This window comes from Saccostrea cucullata, unplaced genomic scaffold, assembly GCF_032062105.1.
Source record: "Saccostrea cucullata isolate Sc308-1 unplaced genomic scaffold, CSIRO_AGI_Scuc_v1 ctg765, whole genome shotgun sequence".
NCBI lineage: Eukaryota > Metazoa > Mollusca > Bivalvia > Ostreida > Ostreidae > Saccostrea > Saccostrea cuccullata.
The window spans coordinates 82422-108768 of NW_026932784.1; the positions used below are offsets into that span (position 1 = coordinate 82422).

The 26347-nt window shown below is 32.6% G+C and overlaps 2 protein-coding genes across 3 annotated transcripts; one reads left to right on the forward strand and one right to left on the reverse strand.

The window, feature by feature from the left end:
- Positions 1 to 338: 338 nt before the first annotated feature.
- Positions 339 to 12382, reverse strand: LOC134236142 (monoglyceride lipase-like). Its single transcript, XM_062718315.1, has 8 exons — positions 12240 to 12382; positions 11098 to 11204; positions 10640 to 10776; positions 10214 to 10324; positions 9207 to 9296; positions 2957 to 3006; positions 1359 to 1521; positions 339 to 635 (listed from the first exon to the last, which is right to left on the reverse strand). Exons 1-8 carry the CDS (start codon positions 12329 to 12331, stop codon positions 537 to 539), a joined length of 849 nt encoding a protein of 282 aa, XP_062574299.1. The 5' UTR covers positions 12332 to 12382; the 3' UTR covers positions 339 to 536.
- A 2307-nt stretch (positions 12383 to 14689) lies between these two features.
- On the forward strand, positions 14690 to 23158 carry LOC134236141 (L-threonine dehydratase catabolic TdcB-like). 2 transcript variants are annotated; one of them, XM_062718313.1, is made up of 6 exons: positions 14690 to 14882; positions 17053 to 17249; positions 17638 to 17768; positions 22371 to 22519; positions 22648 to 22737; positions 22905 to 23158. In XM_062718313.1, exons 1-6 carry the CDS (start codon positions 14702 to 14704, stop codon positions 23144 to 23146), a joined length of 990 nt encoding a protein of 329 aa, XP_062574297.1. In that variant the 5' UTR covers positions 14690 to 14701; the 3' UTR covers positions 23147 to 23158. The 2 variants fall into 2 exon arrangements, with proteins under 2 accessions (XP_062574297.1, XP_062574298.1); XM_062718314.1 differs by lacking the exon at positions 17638 to 17768 and adding an exon at positions 20248 to 20375.
- The last annotated feature ends 3189 nt before the right edge of the window (positions 23159 to 26347 follow it).

Genomic DNA, 26347 nt, shown 5'->3' on the forward strand with positions numbered 1-26347 from the left:
TACTTATTAAAAACCTTATAAGTGAGTTTATCGAGTTCTGAATATGTATGAATATTTCTTGTTACAATTGTGAACAAACAATTTGTCAAACACCTCCAACATGATACATGTAGTAAATATTTACACATAAAACTTGAAAACATATATCTTTTCAAAAAAACTTTGTTTGTGAAGTAAAAAAACAAAAACAATCCCTAAGATGCAATTTATACAGCTTTAAATATAAAAAAGAATAAAACTGAACGATAAAATAAGAATAAAAATAAAATGATTAACAAGAATTTGTATCTAAATAACATTTGATAATACAGATATGTTAAAAAAATAAAGTAGTCAAGAGTGAATTAATACATATATGTTCTAAAGGTAAATGTAATGGAGTGAATTAGTTCTCACTGAAAAGAAAACTGTGTGAAAAATTCATTTCTGCCATTCCAGAATCTTTCTCAGTTGATTCCTGATAAAATTGAGCCTGTTATTCAAATGAAAACATTAGAATCTGTGCATTTTCAAACCTTCCTGTTACTATCACTTCGTCATATCCTTTGTTTTAACCAGTCCAGTATGTCTGTCTGTACTCTCTTCCTATCTTCTTCTGGCTCCAGTAGCAAGGAGTGGTAAAATCCAGGATAAACCTACAATGTCAACAATTACAGGATATTCTTCTTGAAAAGCAAGTACAGTGAAACCTGTCTAATCAGGCACCTGTGTAATCCATCACATTGTTAATTGCCACGTAAAATTTCTTTCCCATTTTCCTAATTTTAATGTTATTTTACACTTTGCAATCTGTCACACTGTCAATTCTAACACAAAATTTGTCTTCCAGTACATGCTGAATTAGACAGGTTTCACTGTATTTGTTTCATTTCTAAAATTTATTGCAATTTTTATTCCCTTCATGAATATTATAATGCTCCTAAAATAAAGATTCACAGTCTGTTCATCTCCAGTTAGACTTATTATGCATGTCAACAAAACTTAAACCTTGGCAATTTCTTTCAAAAACTTGGCGATTAGGCTTTCATATTTCATGTTTATTCCTTGTGACTATACCTTTCTTCACTTTCTGACCTTGCAATTTGAATTAAGTCTACTTTTTAAAAACATTAACAAACTTTAAACTTGCTAATAACATCTAAATAGTTGGTACATATGTACATATACTAACTTACAGGTTTTCATATTTTATCAATGTGCATTTCCATGACAAGACCTTTCCTTGCATATGAAATAAACACTATACATCTCTTATTATTTTCTGCAAGTGTGTCTTCAAAATGGAATTTTCACACTAATAATATTAGTATTACAAATCAGTATTTGTTAAGGAAGTAAAACCATCTTCATAATCTCACCTTTAGGTCTTTATCTTTACTCTTTGCCTTTTCATACAACATCCTTGACCCCTGAACATCACATAAAGCATCAGCATCTCCATGGAGGGCCAAAAATGGAAACTCAATGGAACCCATCCTTTCTTCTAGTTTTTTGGTACATTCTATCCAAGCAGCACCCCATCTAAAATAAATAAAAAAATTTATATATCAAATTTTACAAGCATGCAAGAAATATCTGCAAATTTTGCAAGCAACTTTCTCTCTGGCTAAAGTTAACCCTAATCTTGACCACTGACACATAGCTTGTACATGTTGGATATGTGGAAGTATTTAATATAAAGTCTCCAATATTTTTATCTCTTATAAAATCGATTTCTCTGAAAACAAAATTATTTCTCAGTTCTAACAGCTTTCAGTTAATGAGGGTTACAGTGCAGGGAACTAATTTTGTTACATAAACCAGCATCAGGATCAGCATAAGTAGGATCAGGATAGAGCTAGCATCAGCATCAGCATTTTAAAAAACAGCATTACTTGGATCAGCATCAGCAAGCAAAGGATAGAACAAGCATTGACCAAAGTAAAAACAGATAAAGGAAAGTCATTTAATACAAATTACAAATAAAAATTTTCCCAAAAATTATTTTTAATGGCTTAAAATAGCGATGCTGTTTTTGAATTATCCACTTCTGGCAGGATAATCCTACTTCCGGTAGCATATCTAGCATTGACCTAGTTTCGAACCAGCATCAGGATAAGGATCAAACCAGGATCAGGATAAGGATAACTAGCATCAAAATCAGCAAGCAAAGGAAGCATCAAAATCAGCAAGCATAGGAAGCACCAAAATCAGCATTGATGCTGTAACAAAATTATTTCCCTGCACTGTAACTGTAGTTATCAAAATGATTTAAAATATTTACTCTTGTTGACATACTGTAAAACAAAATATTCTGCAGTCAAAGTTTTGTTCCAATCAGCAATTATAATTGAAAATCAGTTGATTGATGGCATAATCCAAGCCCTTGATTACATTTTTTTAATTCTGATTTATAAGTTTATTATATTACATTTTACAAGGGTAATTGTTTTTAAGCCAAAAAATTCAAACTATCACTTGGCCATTCACTTATTTGTGCATTTTGATGGTGCAGATAAACAGATAATTGTATTCATACCCAGGTTACAAAACATATTCCCAAGTATGAATTCAAAAGTACTTTAGTCTCTGGAAAATGAACAATGGACCTGCTGAACCACTACTGAGAGTAGTCATTTATGAATTCTTACCATTAATTTCACTAAATTGATAGAATTTTTAAATGTCTGATTATAATTCCACAATATAATCGATAATTAGTTTCAGTAACCCAACCATCAATATGAATTTCTTACCGATTCCCGTCATTAGCTGCAGATTATTTTGTATGATATTCACTCTCTTTTTTTTGTACACCACATAGAATGGAATTTATAGTGCATTTATGCAACCCTTTAACCTTGTGTTAATCTTGTGGATATCTTAACAATTTCTATCATGTTTTTAATATAGCATGCAATGTACAGAAAGCCATTTTACTTAATTTTTATTATTTCTATGTAAACTGAACACTTACTTCACCCTAATGTATGGATGTACCATAGGGTCATCTTCATACCTCTTTACCTGTTAAAATAGACACAACATATAAAATCACATACATTAATTTTGTCTCTGAATCTATCATAGATATTTGAGGGTTGCATGTACATTTAATGGACAAAAATTAATGCACCTTTCACAGTAAACTTGGCATGTAATAGCTTTAGCTTGGCTATACAGGTTTTTCAATTAATAAATCTTTCAGAAAGTTTAATATTAAAAATGATAAAAATATAAGCAATGAAAAAAATGCATTGAACTTTTACATTATCGTGATTAAAGATTTATAAAAGTCCTAAGAAAGAAATTTAAAATGGATCTGGGGATATTTTTTAAACTCCAAGTTAAAATTATAATAATACACTTTGTTTCAAACAAATTTAACATAAAATGAAAAATGGAAATGCAAAATTGACATATAATGTATTTAATAAAAGTCAAAACAGTGTTCAAAAATTTGAGATATAGTGAATATATACTATTACATACATACTACTACACTCATTACAACTCAAGACTGAATGAAAAAGCATATAAAATAACCATGAATCTAAAAAAAATATCAATATTATTTGCTAAGCAATTTTGCATGAGCAGTTGAAAAATGCCATTTGGGAATACATGTAACTGGCAGCTACAATAAACATGTTACGGTCAAACAACACGTTCCTCAAAAATATATAATTTTTTTCCATAATTATAATTTGTCATTAAAGTACAAGTACTTAAAGAAGCTTCCTCACAGAAAATTGAGGTACCTTACCAGGCATTTGGACAAGATACCACATCTGATATTTCTTATATAAACCTTATGGGTAATCTTCTGAATAGTCTCTGTCACAATTTTTGGTGAACTTATATTTAAATACATATTGAAAACAATGTAGAAATCACAAGAGAATGTAATTATGAATATTTTTTGATATAATATAAAGAAATACAAAACATATATTTGAAGAACATGCCCTTTGACCTTAACTATTACTTATCCAGATTCAATCAAGGACATATGATGGTTTACAAGTCTAGTACCCCAATTTTTATTCCATACACCTTGAGGCAGAAGACCAAAGGGTGTATGGAATAAACACTGCGAAATCCTTGTACGCCCTTGAACAAACCTGGATAACTAATTTATTTCATACATAAAATACATGTATACAGTGTTTCTTGCAAACTGTTTCGTGTAATCAGTGAAGCTTGTGCAATCTGTGAAACCAGCTGCGTATGATGTTTGTCTTAGGTAAAAAAAAAAACCAGAATTCTCTGTCAAGACTGTAGCTCTACTGGTTTATACTTAAAACAAAGGAAGAGAAAAGTAGCAGTTGGGACTTGAAACTTTAAAACAGCAATAAATAGAAACATAGGTAATCAAAGATTACGAAGCTCACCTCGACGAATGTTATCAGTTTAAGTAATGCAAATCCTACATCATATTTTCTTAATATTAAGTATTCATCCCAACAACAATATTCTTGCAAGTTGTGCTTAACCCTCTACATGGTATATACACATTTCTATGCGTGTAGTGTGAAAAATATGTATTGTGTAAACAAATATTCATAACTGTTAAAACTGCAGATATCAAAGACTTCAAGTTCATTCGGATTGATCTGTTCCCAAAACTTTAACCTGGTCTCTTGTATGGAAAATATAGGTCGGATCCAGCATCCCAAGCAAGTCTGATAGTGTCCATCCTAAGATTCATCATCCATGCAAGTTTGGTTTAGCTAGGGCTTATAGTTACTTGGGAATGAAAATGTAGGTCAGATCCAGCATCCGAAGCAAGCCTGGTAGTGTCCATCCTAAGATACATCATCCATGCAAGTTTGGTTTAGCTAGGGCTTACAGTTACTTGGGAATGGAAAAATGTAGGTCAGATCCAGCATCCGAAGCAAGTCTGGTAGTGTCCATCCCTAGATACATCATCCATGCAAGTTTGCTTCAGGTAGGGCTTATAGTTACTTGGGAATGAAAATGTAGGTCAGATCCAGCATCCGAAGCAAGTCTGGTAGTGTCCATCCCTAGATACATCATCCATGCAAGTTTGCTTCAGGTAGGGCTTATAGTTACTTGGGAATGAAAATGTAGGTCAGATCCAGCATCCGAAGCAAGTCTGGTTGTGTCCATCCCTAGCTGCATCCTCCATGCAAGTTTTGTTTAGGAAGGACTTATAGTTCCTGTGGAATGAAAATATAGGTCAGATCCAGCATCCGAAGCAAGTCTTGTAGTGTCCATCCCTAGATGCATCATCCATGCAAGTTTGGTCCAAATAGAGCTCATAGTTCCTTGGGAATGAAAATGTAGGTCAGATCCAGCATCTGAAACTAGTCTGGTAGTGTACATCCCTAGATACATCATCCATGCAAGTTTGCTTCAGGTAGGGCTTATAGTTACTTGGGAATGAAAATGTAGGTCAGATCCAGCACCCGAAGCAAGTCTGGTAGTGTCCATCCCTAGATGCATCATCCATGCAAGTTTGGTCCAAATAGGGCTTATAGTTCCTGTGGAATGGACCTGCTCCAAAAACTTTAACCTGGTCACTCATCTAGACAATGTAGGTCAGATTCAGCATCCGAAGCAAGTCTGGTATTGTACATCCCTAGATGCATCATCCATGCAAGTTTGGTTCAGGTAGGGCTTATAGTTCCTTGGGAAAAGACCTGCTCCAAAAACTTTAACCTGGTCACTCATCTGGAAAATGTAGGTCAGATCCAGCATCCGAAGCAAGTCTTGTAGTGTACATTCATAGATGCATCATCCATGCAAGTTTGGTCTGGGTAGGACTTATGATTCCTTGGGAATGGACCTGCTCCAAAAACTTTAACCTGGTCACTCATCTAGAAAATGTAGGTCAGATCCAGCATCCGAAGCAAGTCTGGTAGTGTCCATCCCTAGATGCATCATCCATGCAAGTTTGGTTCAGATAGGGCTTATAGTTACTTGGGAATGGACTTGCTCCTAAAACTTTAACCTGGGACGCCGATGCTAATGCCGACGCCGACGCCAACGCCGGGGGTATAGCATAAGCTCATCTCGACTTCGTCGAGGTGAGCTAAAAATGATCCTTCCCGCTCATCAAAATAAAAACCGATGCACAGAATTACCGGTATGTAACTTAGTGTAGTCTACTTGTGTGCCAAGTTATATTAAAATCACACCAAAATTGTAGGAGGAGTAGCATTTTGAAAGCATTTCACAGAATTTCTATACTTAGTAATCGAGGCAACACCATTCATCGAAATCAAAAACTGATGCATGGAATTATGTATTTTAGTGTAGTCTACTTGTGTGCCAGGTTATGTTGAAATTGAATTAAAACTGTAGGAGGAGTAGCATTTTGAAAGCATTACACAGAAATTTCTATTTTTAGTAACCATGGCAACACCGTTCATTGAAATCAAAAACCGATTCACAGAATTATGTATCTTGGTGAAGTCTACCTGTGTGCCAAGTTATACTGAAATCAAACCAAAACTGTAGGAGGAGTAGCATTTTGAAAGCATTTCACAGAAATTTCTATTTTTTTGTACCCATGGCAACACCGCTCATCGAAATCAAAAACTGATGCACAGAATTATGTATTTTAGTTTAGTCTACTTGTGTGCTTATTAAGTTATTTTGAAATCGGACCAAAACTGTAGGAGGAGTAGCATTTTGAAAGAAATTCACAAAAATTTCTATTTTTAGTTACCTTGGCAACACCGTTCATCGAAATCAAAAACTGATGCACAGAATTATGTATCTAAGTGTAGTCTACTTGTGTGCCAAGTTATATTGAAATCAGACTAAATCTGTAGGAGGAATAGCATTTTGAAAAATTGTTTACAGACAGAAAGACGGACAGCTAGACGGACGGACTACGGACGCATTAATATCGCATAAGCTCTTATGGTCTCTGACCAATAGAGCTAAAAAAAAAAAAAAAGAAAACAAGAGATTTACTAATTTAATAAAAATTAAGAATAAAACTTAATATAGAAGTTTTGAATTGAACATCAAATTACAGTTCATTATTTCATATTTGCTAGCCTTGAAGAAAGAGAAGTTGAATGCATTATAAGGTAAATCTTTTACACCTGGGCCCAGCTGAAATTTACAAATAAAATAATATTTCAAGCCACAGAGAAAATACTTTAACCATGGGAAAAAGCAGGAGAGGTTGTTAAAAAGAAACAGAATAAAGTTAAAATAAAATAATACTCAAAGTTTGAACAAGATGCAAGCAGCAGCCCAGCTTCATAAAAACTGTAAAACAATGTTAGTGGTCACTCTAAGTCTACAGAAAGCAGATGCTAAAAGAAGGGAAAGTGATTATTATTATATAGATGTTAGACAAATCAAACTTGAAGAGAAGAATACATATAATTTATATGCACATATTTGATATTACCTTTAAGCACAGGTAATTTTTTTTCTTACATTATAATGATCTTTGTCATTGATTTGTTTGATATCACCTACCAATGGATATAAATGTTGATAAATCCATACTTTCTTATTAAGTTACAAACATAAATACATGTACTTGGATTGACATGTATCGTACTTATTAAAAACAGATACTGTAGAAGTACTTTTTTCCGCGTGGTATAAACTATAAATTTACGCTATGTACGCGGTCACAACTTTTCCGCGGAAATTTGTCCAAGCGTACTTAATATAAATGTGAGGCATATAGTGACAGTCTAAGAAATCGGCGTAATTTTCTACATGCGGATTAAACAGAAATTGAGATTCCGCGGAATTATGACCCCGTGGAAAAAAAGTACGTCTACAGTACCTCAACTAAAACTGCATTATATCAGGTTTATTGTAATGAAGGCAAGTCAACTACTTTTTGTGAACAGATTTTGATATATAGATTGAGCAAAATTACTTACAAATCACATAGTCAAACCTCATTATCTTAAAATCAATTGGACCAAGACAAACTCTGTGATAATATAGGATTTATGATATCAAGGGTAAACTGTTTGAAAAATAAAGTGGTTGGGTCTTCAAAATCTCTTTGACATACTGTAAACCATTCGCGCCCAAGAAATTTTTGCGAAGTTCACGAGATCCTCACACAAACCGATCCTTAAAGTGTATACATCTATTAAAGGGGCATGGACACAGTCTCAGCTAAAATTTCAAAAATTTTTTTCCATTTTTACAAATATTTAACTAGGTTCTCTCTATTGATCATCAAAAATTCGAACATCAGTTGTCGAGATACAAGACTGATTTAGAGCTCCAAACCTTTGTTATGTAAACAAGGTCCATCTCATGTTTTTGTTTAAATAGGTTAATACACTATAATATATCCATTCAAAATAGATAAATTCAATAAAGAAGTTAATTTTAAATACAATTCAACAGTTTCTATTGATTTGCTGAATTTCATTTTCTTATAAATATGAGATTTTCTATATGTAAACAAATACAAGGCACGAGCCTTATTTACATTATGAAGAACTTTAAGTTCTGTATCTTGTTTGTTAATCAACAAATGATGTTCAAATTTTTGCTTATCATTAGATGATGCCTTAGGTAGGAATTGTAAACATAAACTTGGTTTTAAAAATTCAGTTGAAACTGTGTCTATGCCCCTTTAAAAACAGTTGCAAAAAGGCTTGATCATGAAAATTAATCATCACAAACTAGTTTTAAAATCCCAAATAATTGTGAAATAAAGTTGTCGCAAATAAGGTTGGTTTACAGTATCTTTGGCTTGGTATTTGATATATCAGTGTTCAACTGCATGCATTGTTTTACTTAAGGCCACCTTTAAAATATTGTTTGATTACCCTCTCCCAGCTATTGAACTGACTATAAAGGTCCCAACTCAGCACTTTTATTTTAATTTACATTCCAGGACACATTTTTTTTCTCCCCCCCCCCCCTCTCCTATCCAGTCAACAAATATGTTGAAAGTATCTGGAAAAAAGATTTTCCTACCTACCAATTGACCAAATAATTTTACTCTAAGACAGGAAAGGCATGCACACATTTATATTTATATGATGGTCTAAACTTAATTTATTTGCCAGTGTTGAATGAAGTTCAGACTTCTGATGCATTGAAAAATAGAATCTATCATAATTTACCAAACAAAATATGTTGATATTTCTTGGTCATACTGTAGCTGTGTACATATGTGTTAACAACAATTTGTATTTAGCAGGGTTAGCTTTTTTTAAAAAAAAAAAGTGATTCATAAACATCAAAATAGCTCTCACCTGCTCTTTGTCTCGTGAAATCTGTTCTGATTGTAGGTTAGCAATTTTAAACATAGGAATTACTCTAGACAAAATCTTCCCTAGAAATACCTGAAAGATATAAAGATGAAAATACACATATACATGAATATCTTTGACAATTACATTTTCTCTGAACATTTTATGTATTTTTTTTTAATTTGACAATTTTTGTGGTCCTTCCACAGGTCCAGGGGGTCATGATTTAAATTAAAACTAGAACTGTCCAACAGGGACAAATACCCCCCACTGGGTTTTTCAGAGAAGATGCCAATTCACAAATATTTTAGGTATCTATTAAGAGGCATTCACAATTTTCTTAGAAACATTTAGAGTGAAAATATATTTGCTCATTATATTTTCAAATGAATGAAACTAGGGCAAAACCAAATAGAACATAAATACTAAAACATTGTAACAATTTCATTGAAAAAATAATTGCAACTATTTGTCATGATACTTTGCAAATTGATTGTTGAAAAAAATCATACTATACAAAATCAAATTAATCTTTATAACTTAAAATCAAATTCATTTTAAAAATTAAAAATCTGGTCATCTAATCTAGTGTATTACTAGTTATTTTTTCTATAAAGCATTATCATTGAATAAAAGATTTTTAAAGATTTCTCCTACATATTTTAATGCAAAAATAAAATTCCCTATTGTCACCCCACCCTACCCCTGGGGGTAATGATTTGAACAATTTGATCTCTCAGCTCAGGTAAGCTAAAAAAAAGGGGGGTTGCAGTCTAAGAGTCAAATGAGAGACTGATAAAAGACAACAGGTTCCCAGGCTATAAAACTTAGATGAGCTCACTTTTGATATCTGTTTCAATTTTACTGAAAAGTAAAACTGAGATCAGAAGTGAGCTCATCAAAGTTTTATGGCCCCAAAGCCAAGTCTGAAAGATTTTTCAATTACTACAAAGTTAACTGATGAACATGATGTTTTACAAAAAATATTACTTTCACATTTCTTCACATACTTTGATCGAGACAAATAATCCAGGAGTGGCCATTATGGCTGGTCCTGAGGTGATGACTCCCTGGAATAGACTGGGCTGACTGGTAGCTGCCAGGAGTGTGATAGCCCCTCCCTGTTGATAAAGGAAAATAATTCAACATGTATCATGCTATATTAAGCATCATCATGCAGGATTGTCCCTACAAAACCCCAGTCCAGGAATTTCCCCCCTTATATAATGATATTCGTTATTCTAGCTTCCCCTACCTTAACTCTCTGTTAAGGGAGGTAAACCAACCTCCTTCTTCTTTCTTGATGCCCCCTGCTTTTATATAATATCTTAGGGACAATCCCAAACATAAAACATGTAATAATTAAGTGCATATGCATTAATCATAAGGATAATTTTGTATAAATTTGCTGTGATTTAGTTTCTTTTAAGTGTTACCATGGAATGTCCAAAAATGAACAGCTGTAAGTCTGGGTGTTTGACCTTGACCTCATCACAGTGTTGAAAGATGACTGACGTATATTCACTAAAATCATTCACATGGTTGTGAGTTCCTTCACTCTGTCCATGACCAACTAAAAAATAAAAAATTAAACTTTGATATAAATTATTAATTATATCTAAAGTGTAGTCATCAGGTACATTTTTTTATAGTGGCAGTCAGAAAGTTAAGATCGTACTGTTGTACACTGGTACTATCTATCTATATATACATGTACCCAGTAGTGTGTGTGTGTTAGGAGGAGGGGGGTGACTCCTGATGAAAATGATCTTAATATACACACATAATAAACTTAAAATTTCAATTTAGTCAAAGTTTTTACTTTAAAACAAATTGAAACAGTTGAATGATATGACTAAGTTTTCCAGATAAATATGACATAAAAAACTATTACCATGGTCATGAGCAAATACATAGAATCCAATGTTGACAAGAGCTTCAGCAAGATCATCATACCACAGGCAGTGTTCCCCCAGACCATGACAAAGGAAAATCAGTGCCCTGTTGAATAAAAATCAAAATGGCAACCATTAACATATTTATGTTTATATATATGTAACATGATATAATACACATTAACTAAAGATGTATAATTAAATCATGAATTTACATGTAAGTATCATTTCATAGACTCTGAGAATTATTCTAAAATATATGAGCATGTATTTATGTAGCTGCAGAACTGTAGATCTCTGCTTGAGAAAATTCGTACAGATAAAGCAGAGAGCTACAGATCCATGCCTTGTAAAAATCTTCAATTTACATCGCTGATTTTTTGTCACTCACTTCAGGTATTATTTCTTATATTTAATGTTTTTCAATGCTGTATAAATTATAATATCCAATAATATCCGATAATTAACCATACATTTAACTCCTATTCCTAAATGTTTATTTACCTTTCAACGGTTCAAGAAGGGCCGTTGGAAGTGGACGGGAAAATGGGAATCTGACAAAGTTTTAGTTGAAATTTCAACTTTTATTTTTCCATTTTTACAAATATTTAACTAGGATTTTTCTAATGATCTGGCATCAAAAATCTGAACGTCAGTTCTTGAGATACAAGACAGACTTATGTTTACAGGTAATTGCTTGTTTCTTGTACATATATATTTACAGGTTATTTGTTGCATTTCATGTATCTTTATCTGCTCTTCATACAAATGTTTACAGTTTACTGGCTGCATTTCATGTCTATGTTAACCCTGTTACTATAACAGGCTATTGACTGTATTTATGTAGATGTAAATGGTATAAATTGGCAGCTTTTCATTCCCCAAATCTTTAAAATTACTGAACTTTTCATTCCTGATAATTTGTAGTTTTCATTTCCAACCTTTCATTTCAGATATTTATGTTTTAACATTTCTGGATTTTTTTTCAAGGGTACCTTATCATATAAGGTAGTGATAATCCCTACGTGTAAGTAATATCCCATGATGCCTTTTCAACTTTATCAGTTAATTAGCTTTCAAAAAAAAGAAATTGATAAGAAGCTATTTTTTCTAACCTGCAGGCTATATAATAGAATCTTACTTAGGTTTTTCCTCTGAAAACCAGTGCTTGCAGAATATTTTCTTGTCGTCCTTAGTTTTGATAAAATTTGTGTCATTCTGAACCGTCGACATGGCTGTTACGTACTCAGTGAAGTGATTAACTCAGGAAACGATTGCGTCTTCTTTGCCTTCGGCATTCTTTGTTTGGTGTGGTGAAATTTGAAGAAGGCCGTACCCGATCTATTTTTTTTTCTTTGAGTAACTTCCCTTACATTATTTTAATGTAAACAAAACCTTGCACAACATTACAATACTGATGTGATCTTGCAGGACGGAAAACTGGTAGCATAGGTGAATGTTACATATTTAAAGACTTTCTACAAACTGTTTTTAAGGTAAAGTAAATTCTGTCGACAATTTTGTTATCAACAGACCTAAATAATCTATACAGTATATATACAGGATCTATATTTTGTAACGTGGGATATACATGTACACCATGCAATACCTGTAAACATAAATGCACTTGTTAGATAAAAACGTGCAATATAACTATAGAAGACATTGATCATACAGGTAATATCAGACTATTTATCTGATGTACAGTTTTAGACTAGTCTTATAAATTACTAACTAAAAGTTTCATTGCGATTTCTTGCAACAGAGTATGGTGTAAGAAACACCCAATATTGTAAGGTGTACTGTGACGTTTGCACACAACAGAGACCCATATACTAACCTGGTTATATAGGCATGCATATACGTGCATTGTTTCAGGTATAGTTTAAATACACTGACCCTGCATTCAGTCAAACGTAGTTTTGAGACACACTATATATATATACCACTGGTCATATTAGGACCCGAATCTGGTTACTGCTGGTTCCTGTTGTTTTATTTTACTTGCATGAGTTTTTTTTTTTTTTTTAACAAAATTATTTTCCATTGCTTAATTAAATACCAAAAACAGAAAATGAGGTCAATAGACAATGATATACGTGACGTTTTTAAGAATTTCATAAATAAAGAGCACTGCCAAAAGAAGATCATTTATACGAAGTTTTTCCACCAATATTTTTTGATCTCTAGATAAATCAATTTTATAAAATAGTACCTAAGTCTTAGTATTTAGTTCACAATATATTTGACATTTTTGTCACGAACAGTACGATGTTAGAATTCATTAATTTGAAATTTATTTCAGGATATCAGCATGAAACACGAAATAACTCGTGCAGTCTCTGTTAAAAATATGGAAAAATATCAATTCAAGAGTATTTTAAAAAGTTTTTCATGTATAGAATATCGTTAATTATTTGCATCATTAATTCTAAATTTACTGTAAAACTAAAATATGAACAGATGCAGAACTTATTTTCAGAAAAAAAAATTACAGCCGAAATGTTGAAAAGCTCAAGATGGAATCTTTTTCAAAATTGACTTCTTCTTTTTTTTGTTCAAACCTGGTGATTCTCCAATCTTGTACTGAATAATCGATCAGATTTTGTAATTTAATCTAAGCAAATCTATAGAGTAGAAATAAAATTATATGCCAGTAGATAAAGCAAGAATCCTATAAATTTACCTTGTAACTTTGACATAAACATCGGTAGATATAATTATATATATATATATATATATATATATATATATATATATATATATATATATATATATATATATATATATATATATATATATATATATATATACGAACAGTTCATTTTCCACCTAGTTTATAAGTCAGCTGCACGTACCTAAATCTAACCTATCAGTTTTTTGTTTTCTTTTTAAAAATAAAAAAATTTTTCTGTGCCTATAAATGTGTGCATAGTTTATGGAATGAACTGATAAACTCAAATCATTTTATCTTTGGAAGGTGTATGTCTAAGGGTGTGTGTTGGGGGGTGTAAAATGTATATCTCACGAACCTAATTTACATCTAGTATTAGAATATAACCTACATTACCATTTACACTTGAGATACACAACAATGATAAACACAGCGGGTCAATATCCGGTATTATTTACTGATACCTGCATGGGGTATGTGTCTGTTAGTTTTATCTTACATTCTAATTATTTTATGTTTTTTAAAACTTTTTTTTGCTCGTTGAAGTTTTTTTTCAGGTAAGTTGATTTTTTTTCTCTTGTTTCATCCTTTCAAAAACGATATTAAAAACCTACCTGTTAACTGAAGTATAATTATTCTATACGAGATGAGTTGAACTTGATAAGATGAATATTTTCAATTAAATGTGAATTTTCAGTGCTTAGTCAAAAGATTACAGTCATGTTAATGTGGTGCCTTTTCATAGAATATCCCACTATCATTAACATGCGTTTGTTCGAATGGTTGAAAACTAGACAAAACTCGAAATCACTTTTTTCCATTGTGCTCCACGATGCCCCTACATCTGCACCCATTTGCATTCAATGGAGATACATGTAAGCATGTTGTAGAAAAGTCCAATGTCTTTCAGGGTCTTAATATAAAAGAAGATGACTTCTGATGACGATGATGTTGTGACCTTGGCCGACATTAAGAAGGCAAGGGAAATAATAATGACGTCACCACTGAACGTCCATAAAACACCCCTCTTAAAAGATATGACGTCATATTTTCCTGAAATTGAACAAAGTATGAAACTCAACATGAAACTAGAAAGCATGCAAACAACAGGTAATCTTTTTCAGTTTATTTGTGAATTTTATGTATATTGTTAAATATTCCGAAATAGACACTTCATGCAAATAATTTACGGTTTATATACACATGTACATAATATGTAGATTAAAAGCACATCACATATACACTAGACTAGTATGAACTTAAAGGAGAAATATTCTGCTGCTCAACCAATAAGATATGACTTTGGACGTTTTTTTATTCGTAAAATTTTCGCCTTGAACGATGAATTGTCTCACAATTTGCCTGACTTGAAAATATATTAATTTATTTGTACTTCACTTGACAAAATTTTATTCTCAAATTAATTTTGCGTATTGAGTTCTTTGGGGAAAACATCAACTACATGTAATTTAAAGTAAATAAAGCAGTATCTAAAAGACGCTTGAGTTTTTGATTGACAATGCCTATGCGGTTTTGGGAGACCAGGTCTTCCAACAATTCATTGCAATTCTCATGAGTACCAATTGCGCCCATTATTAGCAGACCCATTTTTGTATTCATATGAAGCAGAATTTGACCAAAATCGTATACGTGAAAAGAAGAAAACACTTGTTCTGGCGTTCAGCTCGACATTTAGATACTAGTACTAGTATATCAACAACGTATTGTCAACAAATATTGGTTATTTCCATTTTCATGTATATAATATATCCCGATGAGCTTGAGATATAAGATACTACAGAGTTGAGTCTGACACATCTGTTTCATATTTGATTATTATACCCCCCCGCAAACGAAGTTTGGGGGGGTATATAGGAATCACCTTGTCCGTCTGTCTGTCTGTCCGTCCGTCCGTCTGTCTAGCTGTCCGTCTGTCTGTGCAACGGTCCATATCTTTCTTACAGAGGGACATTAGAATCTACTACTCTACACTTAGAGCATGCTCATGACCTTAGGGTGTGTCATGACCTTGACCCAAGGTCATTTGGGGAAAGGTAAGGTCATTGGAAGAAAAATTTCATAATTTGTCCGGTCCATATCTTTCTTATGGATAAACTTGGTAGGCTTTCATTTCACACAAAGATTGCCCATGACCCAAGAGTGTGTCATGTATATTGTAAAATATTCCAAAATAGACAGCTCATGCTATTAATTTACGGTTAATATACACATGTACATAAATTAATTATATATTCATTTATTGATACACATCTTTATCATAAATATAAACTTGGTAATTCTCAAAATTTCACACAAAGATTTTGCCCATGAGTTCTTTGGGGAAAACATCAACTACATGGGTGTGTAAATAAAGCAGTACCCAAGGTCATTTTTGATAGTCAAGGTCATGCGGCCTTTGGAGACCAGGTCTTCCAACAATTTATTGGAAGAAAAATATCATAATTCATGTCCGGTCCATATCTTTCTTATGGATTTTGGTATTCATTTAAAGCAGGATTTGACCAAAAGGGTGTGTCATACTTGAAAAGGAAAACACTTGTTCTGGTCACTGGAAGATATATCAAACCGAATTTCATAATTTGTGTTTATTTCCATTTTGATGTTGATAAAATATATCCCGATGAGCTTGAGATACTACAGAGTCTAGTCTGACACATCTGTTTCATATTTGATTATTGTATTTGAAAATACGTCAATGGTTATCCGACAACCAAGTTCTTTGGTGAACGTGATGACTTAAGTGTTAAGTCGTCAACTTCCCATACTTATGCAGCTACATGTACGTTCTTCCCCTGCATACGGAGTTTATATCTCTCAGTTGATTCGATGCACAAGATACAATTTCTAAGATGAGTTTAATAATTGACGAACAAGTTGATGAAACAAGAATATTAGCAGTCTAGTTTAAAGTCATCATTCCGTAATTCCTATGGCCGATACAATGACCTTGTCAGCAAACACAATTTATCATTAATTGAGTCAAATGCTGAAAGACGTTTTTTCATACTACAATTGTTAGTCCATTTTTTACGTACTGAATTGTTCCGTTATTTCCCGATCATGACAAGGACTACACGCAGAGGTGCGACCTGTCATTAGGAGATGCTCAATCATTCGAGGTACCTGATCCCACCTCTGATGTTTCGAAGATCCGTGTTTGCTCTACTTTTATTTTGTATTGTTTTATGGACTTTTGAGCTTAAATACTGTTCGTTGTATACACATATTTTATTATCTTTATTTTTTTTTATTACACCAGGTTCATTCAAAATACGCGGAGTAGTCAATCAAATGGCGAATCTTCCACAGGAAGTGAAAAGCGGTAAAAGGAAGTTAATCACAATGTCAGCCGGGAATTATGGGAAAGCATTTGCCTATACCTTGAACCAGCTAAATCTTTCTGGCCTTTGTCTTATGCCACTAACAGCACCATCAAACAGGATAGCACTAATAAAGGTAATTGTTTAAAGACAAGAAATACGTATCATTAACAAACTAGCATTATTTTAGCATGAAATACGTACATATAGTTTGGTATTCTTTTATAAAATACGTAGATCGCTAAATGAAACAGCTTCACAGAATTGTGTTTGAGCATATGGTGCAGCCATGGGACCACAATTTATGTACTAGTTACTAAATAAAGAAAACAAAAAATTGTTATTCTATAATTGTAATTTTAACAATGCAAGATTCCAATTCAATGTTTTAAAAGCAGGGTACAGTGTATCATTATGAGCATATTTATTGTATTGTTTAGCATGTTTTGATGTATTTACTTGGTTTCTACAACTATTTCACGTGTTCTTTTTACAAAATTAGTTTGTAATTTCCTTTTTTACAGAGCTTTGGGGTTTCTGTGGAGCAGTGCCCCTCCTCTGAATTAACAAGCGAAGTTAACCGACATGTAGAGAGAGAAAATTATATTTATTACCATTCCTTTGACGATGCAAGGTTGATAGCGGGCTATGGAAGGTAGCTGACACTTGACCTTCATCATTCTTGTTCGAGTCTGCATATAGTATGAGGGCTGTTCAAAAAATAATGTCCTCGGTTCTCGGAAAGAAATTTTAAAAAACGCTTAAAGATTGAAAGATCTGGCGAATATTGTTGGTGTGACAAAATATTAACTCTCTGTTTATCCTGAAAAGTCCTTTACTCTTAATGGCCTGTGGGTTTGGACGCTTTCATTTAATGTAGTGGATTCCTGCTTCTGGTTCCTTCATCTCAACCTTTAGATGTTTTGCCTTAAAAAAAATTGCCTTTAAGACTCCACCAGAAATTGAACTACCCCCGAATAAGAATTTAAACAACAAGACCTCTCATTTTGCAATTCTATGCACTTCTCATGCCTTTCCTGTTTTGTCAAGTGCATCTTATTCTAAATTTTTTTTTTAGGGTTCAAACCAAGGGATTCAAATTTCATTATGTGCTCGAATTTCAGACAAACGTGAATATGTACAATTTTGATTTTTAAAAATAATTGTTAAGATATTCTTACACCCTAATGCCTATGTCACATTTAAGCCGATGGTCCGGCGACAAATTTTTTTCTGGTCTTGTCGGCTTAAAACATGATCGGTCGACACGAGTATCGGGCGACACGGAGCTGTCACATTAATTCCTAGGAACACCGATGACTTGGATAAATTACACAACAAATCTTTTTTTTCTTTAGAAATCAGCAATATTTTTCATAGATCTATATTCAAATAGGTGATGTGAGTAATGTAATCGAGAATTTTGTAAGATAGTAGAACAATGTTGAAAATGTGTGCAAAATTTTGTATAGAATTACATAAAAAACGAGAAATGGCGCATATATAAGCAGCAAAGAATAATTAGGATTTCTTAATGTTATTTCCATTCAAAAAATATGTATTAATCCATGCATCGACATCTTGCTCGTGTTGTGAATCCTTTATAGGTTAAATATTCACAAGTCGGCCAATCGTCGCCCGATCATCGAGCTCTGAGCTACAGTTTGATTTTAACCGTCGGCCGAAATTTTGGAGACCCTTGTTGTCAAATGAAAGACGACCGACTTAATAAAATGACCGCCGATGGTCGGACGATGATCGAAGGTTGGTCGACGGATAACTTCAATTGGTGAAATCGGCCACCGAACACAGAAAAAATTATAACTTGGGCCGATGGACACAAAAATGGTCGGCCGACAAAAAAGAGGTCAAAATCGGCCAAGACAACGGCCGATGAACTGCCGACTGTCACCCGAAGAATCCCATTTTTGCTTCAAAACCCGTCGGCCGTTGGTCGTTTTTGGAAATGTGACTGGGGTTTAACGCTTCACTCATTTTTCAAAACATACTGTGACCTTTGAGTGTTGTGCTTTTTTACTGTCAGATGTTTCTTTAAAACTTTAAAAACTACCTCTAAAATGATGCTTATCGAATTTGATGTGTGTCTGAAAGTCAATCAAACATAATTAGTGATAATTTCATGAATTTTCGCAAACAGTACATTGGTTGTTGTAATTCCTTGTCGCTTAGAACGGTACCCATTTTTGATGCCCATTTTTTCATTTTTGTTCATTGAAATCCACTTGCCCATGTGTATAAAACAGACATTTCTGTAAATTTCATATATTTCAGTTAATATTTCTTTGGGAGTCTTATCAAGTTTTACAGCAGCTTTAATGAAACGTTTAATTTCACTCTAGTTTACCATCGTCGGAACCCACGGGTTTTCTCTCCGTTACACTGCATTTAAATGCAGTGTAACGGAGAGAAAACCCGTGGGTTAAATGCAGTGTAACGGAGAGAAAACCCGTGGGTTCCGACGATGTCTAGTTTACTAGTTCTTTAACATTCATTTATTGCAGTACGTGTCTCGAATAGCCCTTGTTTTCTTGCTTCACACAGTAAAACTATGTGATGAAAAGTGGTCACATACACTGATACATGTATCAATTCATTAAAGATTTAAACATGAGAGAAATTCAAGCTTTATAATGTCATATGATTTCTATGTTGTATTTCATCGAGATCATGACAATATTTATTGAACAGCCCTCGTAGATTTAGAATTTGTCAACAGAAAGGATGACTATAACACTTTTAATTTTGATACTTTAAGAATAAGGAAAATATACTGTTACCATGGTTAGAGACAGGAAATGTAGATGCAAATGTTAAATATTGTTTTTCACCAATTTTCCATTTGATTGATCATTCTAATGGCAAATTCTATATTTACAATCTTCTATTTACTGATGTTATGATAGCATGCATATGGCGCACAATTTGCTTTTCCCTACTAATAATTCGTTCATTTTTTTTTCTGGGAAAAAAGAAGACTTAAGTTTGCAGATACAAAAACGGGACAGTTTATTCAAGACAAAGAGACATCTCTTAGCTATGATTGTAGTTCGTCAATTTTAGAATGGCAAATTATGTTTGATAAGTAGTTGCTTTAAATTTTCCTTAAAATGTAGAGTTTGGGTTGTGAGGTGGTAGTGCTACCTAGCAGTGAAATGAAGAAAACATTTACTCAGTACGTGGCACAGAATTTCTCTGTCATTCACCCTTACGACGACCAGTCGTTCATAGCCGGTTGTGGCAGGTAAAAAAATCGCCAAAAAATACAGATTTCACAGCTGACTTTAAGGAAAATTATTTTTGCATAAGTTGTAGCAATTTTATCTGAAATAAATATTTTATGGGAAAGTAAAGCTGTTGAATAATGAAATAATTCTATGATTAGGCAAATGTTTATATCTGAATGTACATTGTACTCGTTTGGAACTGAGATGAATTTAAGGTCTTTCCACCCACACAATTTTAATGGTTCAAAGTACAAAAACTGTATTTTTAATTAATACAGTTTAAACTTACCAATTATTGCCAAAAATGAATATTATTTAAGATGGGAGACATAAATAAACAGAAGCATATTTCAACATAAAAAATAATACATTTTAAAAACTTTGTAAAAACTGTTTAAAATACATAATTCTGATGCTGAAAGGTCCAAAATACTTGTAACTTATAAGATAATTTTGAATTGTCAATATCAGGGAAACTATTTTACAATAGAAATGCCCAGCTTCAAATGCCTGAACGAAGATACCAAAGCAAGAGTTATTGTCCTTGACAACACTTTTTTAAAGATTGATTAATTCATTAAATAAAGAAAATATGCATTTTTAAAATTCTTTTTCTTTACAAGATTTATTATTTCACATATAGAAAACCATTTTACCGAATGATGTTGTTCTGTTTAGTAAGAATTTAATGTAATTACAGTTTTTGCAAAAACCTATGACATCAAAGGAGGATGGAAATACCTTAAGTATGATACACATTGGAAGTTAATTATAAGCGCATGGATGAAATTTTTGTGTTCTCTAATTAAGTTACAAGTTATAATATGCTGGACCTTGTCTGGCGGTATGAAAGTTAACGAACATATGAAAATAGCTTGTTAATTTTAAGAATTTCCGTAATTAAAAATACATCCCCAGCACTGATTTGTTCTAAAGTGCTCAGTTATAATTTTTCTTGGGTAATAGTTTTCCTCTTATTTTGCAAAACTGCTTTTAATTTTAAGAAATTTCAACCAACAATGTTTTTTTGTATTTTAAGAATCTTGCATAAAGGAAATCTCAATTACATGTACTTTACTTAAGGATGAACAACACATCTACCCCAAAAAAATCCTGTCGTTTAATTTTCTTTATTTTTGTATATTTAGTACATGACTATATCTACTGCATATATGCACATTTTGGACAAAATCGTTCAAGAGGTTTTTGGACAGGAACTTCCAAAAGTTACCCCCTTTAATTGTTTACAAGGAGAGAAAATTTTTAATCAATGAACTCTATATACTTAAACCTTGATTTAAAAAAAAAGCCAGGTTAGAAATGTCAAATTTCATTGACTTATTCCTTTAACCATTTAACACAAAAACATAGTCATCTTTTTGATATACATATCATCAAAACAATTTTTAAAGACCTTAGACTGAAAAACTATAAATTATCTAAACCTTGAAAATTGTGTATTTTTCAAATTCAAATTATTTTTTGTGAAAAAACGTGTCGTTTAATTTTGGTAAAAAACTTTCTTTAGGTAGCTGGTATAAAAATAATCTTCATAATTTTTTGTATAATTTTCGTACGACCAGTTTTGATTTAATAGCGGAAAATTACCCCCTCCCCTTTCTCAATAAATCACGTTCCCGCGCTTCTTTCAGACGCGTCGATCACTTTGCCATGAATCTACAAATATACATTTAAAAAAATCAAATTGGAATATTGCTTTTGCTTCAAAAATTTATTAACTTACAAATTTAAAAGTTCTCGTATGTGAAGCATATTTAAATGTAAATGTGAAATAGTTTTTTTTAAATCTTAACATTAAAATTAACTATTCATGAATTTATTTTAATTTGGATCAATTGAGCATTTTTTTAACTATACAAATGGAAATTATAATATGTTTTATTTGTATATTGAATCACATTTTTAAAACGTAATTTCTACGAAAGAAAAATTATTTTCAAGAATTAGATTTTGCATTAAATTTTATTATTATTTTCTGTATCTTTGGTCAGTATTGCCTTGGAGATTCTGGAAGATGACGTCAGACCTGACGTAATCGTAGTATGCTGTGGCGGTGGGGGACTGGTTTCGGGGATTGCAGCAGGAATAAAACTGTCTGGACTTGCAGATTGCAGGATATACGCCGTAGAACCCGAGGGGTGTAAGACTATCGTTTTCTGTTACATACGAACCGTTCTTTTTTTTCTTGAATTAGTTCGTTGATAAATTGTAAGCTGACCTGTTATGAATTTTGGGAAATAGATTCTTCGTTCGTTATCTATTATTCAGCTAGGACGATGTTTGAGAGCTTCCGAAAAGGAGAACCTGTCACAATGGCTGTTAACTCTGTAGCTTCCGGATTATCTCCCCCTTATGCAGGTTATTTTTAAATGCTTTCAATCCAAATCCATCGTTTTTTATGTTTGCGATTTTGTATTTAAACTCAATAATATATTATTTAAAAAACAAATTTGATACAATATAAAAATCGCTGCAGTTTTTTGGCAATTGAAAAGTGTCAATCCAACAGTATGTTCATATTTCAGGGAAACTAACTTATCGTTGTTGCCGGAAGTATGTAGAGGATGTTATTCTTGTGTCGGATAGAGAAATAGTGAGCTGTATGTCGAGACTGTTTGATATAGGAATAGTAGCCGAACCATCAGGATGCGCGGCGATGGCGGCCATTTTAAATAATAGAATACCTGATGTTGCAGGAAAGAGAGTAGTAGCAATTGTCACAGGAAGTAATGTATCAATATCGGAAATGACGTCATATATTCAATAAAATATTTTATTCCATAAAGCTTTATTATAAATTTATGGACAATCATATTGTATACAAAAGAATTTATTCTGACAACACAAATAGAGATTTCTAAATAGACAAAAGGAATCAAAACTAGAAAGCCTGCTATTGCCAGCAATAGGCATGTCGACCCGAAATGGACAAGACTTTTATTTTTTGTATCAGTAAAACAATACCCATTAGCTAAGCTTGGACAACCATCAACTCGTATCAGTCCCTTCAGTACTTAGATTTTAAAATCAGAGTTAAAGATTTTTTACTTTCCCCTGGTTTTCATGGCAATAATCGATTTGAAAATTTTAAATGCGAATCCCATAACTACAATTACTTATCACTAAAAGAAAAAAAGTTTCATGGCGAATGTTCAAGGGGCCAGAGAGAAAATTCGTCACCTTTTGCATGTTTCCATGGCAACGGTTGCCATTTTGAAATTGAATGACCACACAACACAACTACAACCAGTGATCGTCTTTTGAGGAAAGTTTCAGGAACATTGTCCTAGCCATCTCCGAGAAACAGCCTGGACTTGTTAACAAAAACATGCGTTCAATCGCAATACCGGTATGTTGTACCGGACTTCGTTCGGGACGACATAATTCTTTAGACCTTGAAACAATCTAGCTTACTTATTTGACTAGAATAAACGGTATCTTTTACTAGGAATTTTTAAAAATATTTTACTGCTTACAGCGACTGTGTATAGATAGTTGATACATCCATTGCTTTGACATTTTCCATATTTGCTTTAAATTGTCGATGCTTCACAATTGACCATGATTTACTCAAATTATTATTGGTGAGTTTGATCTACGTATACCCTACCTTTGTATGAGTTCTAATCTTCATAAACTTAGAAAACAGTTGTAAGAAAATAAAATTATATTCTTCTTTCAAAAATATTAACTGTTATTAAGAAAAAAAAGTTTACTGTGTTACAGGATATTCTATAAAAGAGTTGTTAAACAAATATGGATTCTCAAAAATTCGAAAGAATTTATAATCAATTTAATATCACTTAATTTTCAGAAGTCCTTAGTACCAAATCATACGACATTTCTACACTTTTTACAGATATATTGCATTCTTCACATCAGATTAAACAGTAGACTTTTTGATATCATATTAGACAATTGCTACTTCAATCAAACAAGCCAGGAATTTCCTCATAGGGAGTTTTCATAGACAATATATGTAGTTTTCGGGACCATGATGTCTTCCAATAAACTGCGGAACTCCGACAAGTGATTCTTGTTTTAGATAACCTGTTTTTTTTTTATTAAAATTTCCCACGAAGAACTTATTTTCAGAAACCTCTAAACGAGAAGGAAATACTTTTAGTGGTCTTAACCCGACCATTTATATTGACAATGTATTGTCAATGAACAATAGTTACATTTACTTAAAGGTACTTGGACACATATTTGAAGTTATTATTTTCTTCATAGTATCATGAATATTACGAATTATATATTTTAATAGCATTTCACACAAAAATTAATTAAAAATCTTATTTCGTTTAAAAGATATTGAAATTTCAAATTTTTCGGCGGGTTTGATTGACGTATCCTTGCACTCTCACAAATTTAATTTTATTCTTAATCCTTAGAAAAAGTGGCAATCTCGTTTTGTATAAATGAAAAATATTAATACTATAATCCAGAAAATTCAGAGTAGACATGTTCGAAAGCAAAACAAACACACAATATATTGTCAGTCCGTGCAGTTGTGGTAAGCAGACTGTGACGATTGAACGCACCCGGAGAATTCTAAATATAAACAATAACAGAACTAGAGCCCTGTTTACAAAAAAACTGTGTACATAACACGAGTGTGCTCGATTTGCTAAACTCTGTACGCATCTCTTAGTTCGGAATGACTATTATTATCATACTTGTGAAGGTGATTTGCTTTCTAACATTTCTACTCTGAATAAAATTATTTTTCTTCATAAAAGTTTTAATATTTCTCATTAAAACATATCAAAATTGTCACTTTTCCTAAGGATTAAGAATAAAGTTAAAATTTGTGAAAGTGCAAGGATGTGTCAATCAAACCCGCCAAAAAATTTAAAGTTTTAATAACTTTTAAATGAAATAAGATTTTTAATTAATTTTTGTGTGAAATGCTATTAAAATATATAATTCGTGATATTATACAGAAAAAATGAGAAAATATTAACTTCAAATCTGTGTCCAAGTACCTTTAAGGAATGTTTTTAAGTTTTGTGTGAGTTATTGGTGTGTTAATCACTAAGACTTGTCACGTAGGCATATTTCATGAAGCGCGCTATCCTTATATTTACATTTTACATGTTCGTAAGCAACTAAAATATACTCAATATTTGAATTTCTCGGTGCCCTATATCGCTTCATGTTTACTAACGACTGGTAACAGCCTCATTGTGATGTCTCGTTAACGCACGTTTCTCCGTGTAGATTTCTACGCGTGAGTATACACAAAAATGACTTTCAATTCAATTTCACAGTTGGCTTAGTAGAAAAACACAGCGAATGTAAATATATAGTATTATACCTCATTATAATTATTCTACACAACGCGTTATCTGATGGGTTCTACATATGTAGGTTATCACGTGATTGGGCCGTAAAACTTCATATTTCCCGGTCGTAGGCATGCTTTTCATCATGCCACCCTCTTCGGATACCTAGTATTATCTTTCTGCAACGTTCCTTGATTGAATGATTGCATACTGTTTAACGTCCCTCTCCAGAATATTTCACTGATATGGAGACGTCACCATTGCCGATGAAGGGCTGCAAATTTAGGACTATGCTCGGCACATACGGCCTTTGAGCAGGGAGGGATCTTTATCGTGCCACACCTGCTGTGACACGGGGCCTCGGTTTATTTAAGAAATAAGGTATCATTTTTTGAGTTTTATTGAGATGTAAAACGGGTCGGTCACGTGATCAAATCCCATAAAGCCCGAAGGGCTTTATGGAAGATTTGATCATGTGCCAACCCGTTTTACATCTCAATAAAACTCAAAAAATGATACCTTATTACTTATATTTAAATTTGTGACTTACTTTATATTTGCCTGATTGTTACTTTTAACGTGTGAAATGCGTTAATTTTTCAAACCCAACGGCATGTATGTAATCCACTAAAAGCGCGTCGACCCTTTATGACGTCACAGAGAAATTACGTCGAACGTTT